The sequence below is a fragment of the Mugil cephalus genome, chromosome 10 (genome assembly GCF_022458985.1).
Source record: "Mugil cephalus isolate CIBA_MC_2020 chromosome 10, CIBA_Mcephalus_1.1, whole genome shotgun sequence".
Lineage (NCBI taxonomy): Eukaryota > Metazoa > Chordata > Actinopteri > Mugiliformes > Mugilidae > Mugil > Mugil cephalus.
Genome location: NC_061779.1, coordinates 9,579,740 through 9,585,827, shown reverse-complemented (window position 1 = coordinate 9,585,827; position 6,088 = coordinate 9,579,740). Strand labels below are relative to the sequence as shown.

Sequence of the window (6,088 nt, the reverse complement as noted above, 5' to 3'; positions counted from 1 at the left end):
TGGTCCTATCACTCTCCCTCATACTCTTTTACTTTTTGTTTTTGCATAAGGTTTGCCCGGCTGATATAATGCCTTTTAATTTTCGAACGTATTATAAACCACGGGCCAGCTTCAATCAGCCCCTCTTGTTCCCAATTTTCCACTCCCACAGAGAGCACCAGGTGAAATTAAACTCGCTACTCCTCGTTCTGCCTCGCCGAATTTGGCATCAGTGTTTATTTACAATAGAGGATCTTCCATAATTCACATAATGAGGCGCAAAGGCGCGCACAATGGCGCGCACAATGGGGTGTTGCGCTCCCCATTTCGCAGGAGATGGGCTTTTTGATTGGCCTGTGTGCGCCATGAAAAACACAGTTGGGGATACAACTAGTCTACAACCCCAGGTTTTTATTTAGATTGATCTCAATCGGGCAATAAGAATTTTGACCCGTCTCATTGTCTTGCTGACTTTCCCCAGGCTGTATTTCAAAGTGTCTATACCCTTTCAGTGAAGTGAATTGCCCCGCGACTCCCCCCCGCCCTCTCTCCCTTCGCTCCAGGCACTCTGGACTATTGGTTAAAGGCAGAGCATGCAAAAGAAACAATGCAATGCATGAAACGTAATATTAATCTCCCCGCCCTGAATGCAGACAAAGCGCTGTAGAAGGTGCACGTCTATAATGGTTATTGAGTGCTCACCCAGCTGCGCAATTTTCCCTCGTGTGCCCTACCAAGTCGGGAAAAGGTCATGCAAGGGCTCTGAATAGAAGAGAAGCTCCCTAGTTTGCTCAATTACCGCCAGCACTAACACACACCGCTGGCCCCCAACATCAGAGAATAACGACGTCCAATATCCCAGCAAGAACCAAACCACTGCAAAAAGCGTATAATAAATAGATTCATCTTTATTTATAAAACTTGTTTTACACAAAATATATCTGTTAAAATCAAATATTTACATTTTAGGCTAGGGGAAATTGAGAACAAGTGCATACATTATGAAATGTCTCCTTACCACCTATTTAAAAAACTACAATCTGTCACAGGTAGTAGCCTTGATATTGCTGTCCAGTCACACACAACTCACACACATCACAAGTCACTGCCATCTGACGACTGGTTCTCACAAACACTGTCAGGAAAGTGGCAGTGAACGTTGACAGGGAAAATTGTTTGTTTGACTCAATGTACAAAAATACGTCTTCGTGTTAAAGCAGTTGGTTGTATGATACAGTTTTGTTATGAAATAGGGGGAAATGTACATCAGAAAAAAATAAAATAAAATAAAAATAAAGTCTGCTGACGCATCATCTTTGCTGTGTCTTCCAACAGACGTGGCAGCTGAGGAAGGCAGTCCCGGTCTGATGAAACTCTCATCAAACAGCTCTCGTGGGTCTACAGCACCGTCTCTGCTGTGTCCTTTATTAATTGCACTTATTCAAACATAACATCAACAGTTCTTCACTTCCACGCGTCAACGTGTCGCTGAGTCCAACTCCCTCCTTCTTGTGGGGACTTCGGGGGGGGACTACTTATGCTCTATGCAACAAGATGCTCCCTCTCTCTCACACACACACACAAACTCGGTCTGTCTTTCTCACTGTTGCTTCGCTCCTGCAGAAGCAGCCCAGGTGAGGAGGGGAGGCAACGGATCACTTCGAAGCACGGGGGGGCAAGGCAGATCTGATGCCTTTGTCATGTCTTTTGTCGGCATTTCTGAAAGAATACGGACGCTTTTACGCACACGAGCCACGGCGTGGCTTAGGTGTTGACAGCCTCAGTACCTGTCAAACCAGGTTGTGAAGTCCAACAGCTCCTGTTCCTCGGAGCTCAGAGGCTCGTAGCTGCCCTCATCTGATGAGTAGGTCGAGTGAGGTGACTCCGGGTCGGCTGAGTAGCTGTTGGAGAGCGTCGGGGATGGCAGTCCACACTGGAAAGCAGCCGACACTGCGTCGTGTTCGTCAAGAAGTTGCTGTAAAGCCCTTATGTACTCCACCGCTGACCTCAGGGTCTCCACTTTGCTCATCTTCTTGTTGGCGGCGCCGTTTGGCACATGCTGACGCAGCGTCTGGAAGCCCATGTTGACTTGCTTGACCCGGTTCCTCTCCCTTTCGTTCCGCCTGGCCACTGCCACGGGCTGCTGCTGAGGGATGGAGTAGCCGAGACCGTTGAAGCTCAGGCGCCGCTTGCAGCGCAGGAGCTCCGGCGAACTGGAGCGCTGTCTCTTCAGCACCTTGGTTTTGCTTTGGAAGCCGACGGCGCCGTCGCTGACGTGCACGGCGGGCACCGCGCAGTCCTGCGCGGGGGCGTGCAGGCTGATGGTGGCGCATCTCTCGCTAAGTCCAAAAGTGAACGCGGTCTGCGTAGTGGTGATGGTTGTAGTCTCCATCTCGCTGACAGTTCTGGACGTGATGGATGCAGGGTGCAGCGTCAAACAAGTGGGGCGAGAAGAGTGGGAAGAGCAGGAGTGGTTGGCAGTGTACAGCTCTCGTGTCCTTCGCGTGGGGACCGTGCGTGTGGCTAACTCTAGTCCAAGTCTCTCTTGACTGCTTACTCCACGAGCCGATCTGACCCAAACTTTGGCAGCACTCCTCTTTTTCAACACGCGCCCCAACACACACCCCACCCACCCTTTTTTGGAGACGCACGCTTCGTCGCGAGGCCCCGCCCCCGCTGTGTGATTCTTCTGCGCGTCGACTCCCCCGGGCCAGGCGCGTGGCTCCGGGAGCTCAATAAACAATCCCGAGCTTTCACTGCGCCGGGAGCACGCGCTGGGCTCATTTACATTCCAATGTCTCCAACTTGAAGGCCCATTGGTCGATTCAAACGGCCTGCAACCGTGCGAAAAGGAAGAAAAGGAGAAGAAGGAAAAAAAGACAGAGAAGGGAGAAAAAGAAGAGAGAATGAAAAAGCGAATGCTTTGCTTCTTTGAAATGCCTTTTGAATTTGACAATGTACCCCTGGCAAGTCTTCAAATTATCAGTCTTCCCCCCCTTGGCCATCTTTCTCCTCCAGCTCTTTACAATCACAAATACCAAGGACGCTCTCTGCAGTATCCAGGCTACAGCTTTACAGAGCAAAATAAACTGCAAGCGTGTCTCTGAGCACAATCACTGGCAATTATAACGCTCAGGGTAAAGCAAAGATCAAATCTGGGATTTATGGGCGTCCCAAAGAGGAGATCGCTGCTACCTGTCAACTCGTTGCTCTCTGCGGGTCTACTCTGTTTGCACTTGTATCTCCGAAAAGTCATTTTTTTTTTTTTTCAAATTCAGTGGTGCTTTTTTAAGTCACACATGAGTGCAAACGATTTCTCTAACTTGTGTTATGTGTATATTAATTGTTTGACAACCACATAGTGGTAACTCGAAGTGCCGGTGCAGGGATGCAACATTTCAGCACCACATCTGACTGGACAGTTGAACTGAGCAGTGTCCATTCATCCATCACTTGTGCGTTTTTGCTCACTTAAATCGTTTTCCTTTCATTCGGCTTTGGCGTCACCTGGCATCGTCAGAGATCTCTGAAATGCGTTCGGTTACCCTATATCGATTCCTTACGTCAAAACCAAGAGCGACAATTGAGCGTGAAGTGAAAACGTAGACATCGTCGCCTCTGTAATATGTGACACGTGCACCCTCTGGCGACAGAAATGAGCAATTACACTCTGAGTCTCAACTTCATAGCATTTTTTGTTCGGTTTTAGTTTGTGTGTGCGTGTGTTTGTCGTGGCTATGACAGCTTCCTTCATCTAGATTGGGACTTTCTGAGCTATTCCCTGGCCATTACAGTAACAGTCGCATATGAACAAACAAATAAGCAAAAAGTTATTAACTTTAACATTAGACTTAGAAATAATCACTCCAGATTTTGAGCAGTTCTACTCCAGAGTTTGTTGGACTCAAGGGTTTGTTGGATACAAATCCAATTTTAAGTGACTGTATTGGGCTGTATTACAGGCTTTTCTGAATGATGTCTGTGGTAATCCTCGCTTTCACCTTGTTTGGAACTTCCGCCCTGTTTCTGCTTCTGTTCATTAATAAGCCTGCTGTCAACAGCAGAGGTCGCCAAGTCAAAACTCTATTTAGCACATGTCTCATTCTTTCAAGAATGTCCTTATCTTGATATGGCTACACCCCAGTCAGGTAGAGTGATAATGATAACACACAACAGTTGTGAGGAAAAAACAAATAAAAAAAAACAACAACACCACCACAGGTGTGAGTTATTGCTCAATGGTTAATTTTTTAACTGCATCAAGGGGAATATTTTCGTTTTCAGTCATGTATGTGTTTGGGCCTGCAGAGCACGTCTCTGACAAAGACAAGGACTCATTTCCAGACGTAGAGTAATATATATATATTTTTTTATATTGTGAATTTCATTGAGGACTCTTCAAGGAAAATTACAAAGTTGAAAAAACGTTTGGGTCAAAGGTCAGTTGAGGACTTTTGGCTGGAAGACCACCCCAAATACAGAACGAATATACTTTTATATATTTGCAGTAAAATCCACAGGAATGCCAGGCCCAAAAGTTTCCCAGTAGGAAACTGCAGAGTCACAGGTTGGTTCAACTGTCAGTAGTCATAATGGCATACTTGATAGGTGTATGATACAATAAAACTTTACACAGCGAAGCACTATCACTAAAACCGCACCTTCAGTCGCTGAATGTTATTTGTTATCTCAGTCAAGGAAAACAAACTCCAACATTCCGTTTGCTGAAACTTGTCAAATGTTTATTCCCGGTTATGGGCGGGGCTTACGTTTAGAGAATTCCCAGTGAAGATCCCCTTTAAATACATCAGAAATTTGATTGTGCCTCCAGGCACTCAGTTTCAAATTTGCTGGAGACACCTGAAGGCCTGTCAGGCTTGTTTGCTGTGTCATAATAACGAAGAAATCTTGAAGCTGCCTTATCAAGGAATAATTAGAATACAACACACTTCACAGACGGGTTGACACATGACACTAATGTCGCCTTTGCATCATGGATCAAAGTACGAAATAGGATGTGAGGACTCTGAGTGGTCTTTTAATAACTGAGCCAGAAGTTTTCTTTTTTTTTTTTTTTTAGCAGGGAACATCTACATGGACTGCACACAAGTAGCAGTAAGAGGGAAGCGCTCTATCTGGGCATGTATCACTTCCCTATTCCTCACACATGTGCCGAGCTGCATGTGCATGAGCCCTGTTCCAGTGATAAACTGAATGACACCAATGGGGCGTCAGGGAAACAGTAACGCGGCCTGTGGTCAGGACGTGGTCCGAGCAAGAGTTCTCCCTTGGATTTGCATTTGAAAAGAGAAGTAGCCACAGTGAAGTTAGGCGAACAACACAAGAGAACTTGAACTTTTGTACTCAGGGAAGACCCCTGAGTAAGAGAGAGAGAGAGGGGAAAAAAAGCATTCGCAGTTGTTCATTCCTACACAGTGAAGCTGTGAGGCGATGGCAGAAAGGGGAAACGGTGCCAAAGTGAGTTGTGGTTTTTAATGCAGACTGAAAACTGTGTCATGTGAGACCACTGCACTCTTGTCGAATGACTGGTTATAAATATTCTGACTCGGGTCCACACCTGCACGACTCTGGAGGAAGTGTCATGAATATACACAAATACACATTTATTACACATTAAGGGACATTCACTGGTGGACTTATTCGTCTGAATACACTGGAACTGGGTGGTTTCCTGCTATTTTAATGAGCGAGTCCTCTCTAAATGTTAGATAACACCTGGGCTGAAACTCCTTGTACTCTTGTACTGCATGTACTATCCTTACTCTACCACGATATGTTTACCAGTATTCCTTGTACATAACCAGTAGCAAAACTGGGCATCATGTGGGTCAACTGTGTCACAGCTTATTAGCCGTAAGGAAAATGTTATTGCCCAAAACCTGACGCAAAATCTGATTGACGTGCAATAAATCGGCATCACACGAACACAGGAATCTTCAAATCACACTTGCACTCGATTGACTCTCGTTACCTGGTAAATGGCGTTGAGATTATATCGAACTTTTATTACCTGCTGGTACTTTACAGTCACAATAACGTGTCTACACGCCTGTGCCAAGCATCTTGAGTCTTGCTCAAGTACACCCAC

At 46.0% G+C, this 6,088-nt stretch overlaps 1 protein-coding gene across 1 annotated transcript; it reads right to left on the bottom strand.

Annotated features, from left to right (window-relative positions):
- Positions 1–867: 867 nt before the first annotated feature.
- Positions 868–2,595, bottom strand: ascl1b (achaete-scute family bHLH transcription factor 1b). The gene has a single exon (XM_047595880.1). It carries the CDS (start codon positions 2,369–2,371, stop codon positions 1,760–1,762), a length of 612 nt encoding a protein of 203 aa, XP_047451836.1. The 5' UTR covers positions 2,372–2,595; the 3' UTR covers positions 868–1,759.
- Between the last annotated feature and the right edge of the window lie 3,493 nt (positions 2,596–6,088).

Bases quoted from the DNA above. Each gene is read 5' to 3' on its own strand.
- ascl1b (XM_047595880.1), bottom strand. From the start codon at position 2,371: ATGGAGACTACAACCATCACCACTACGCAGACCGCGTTCACTTTTGGA.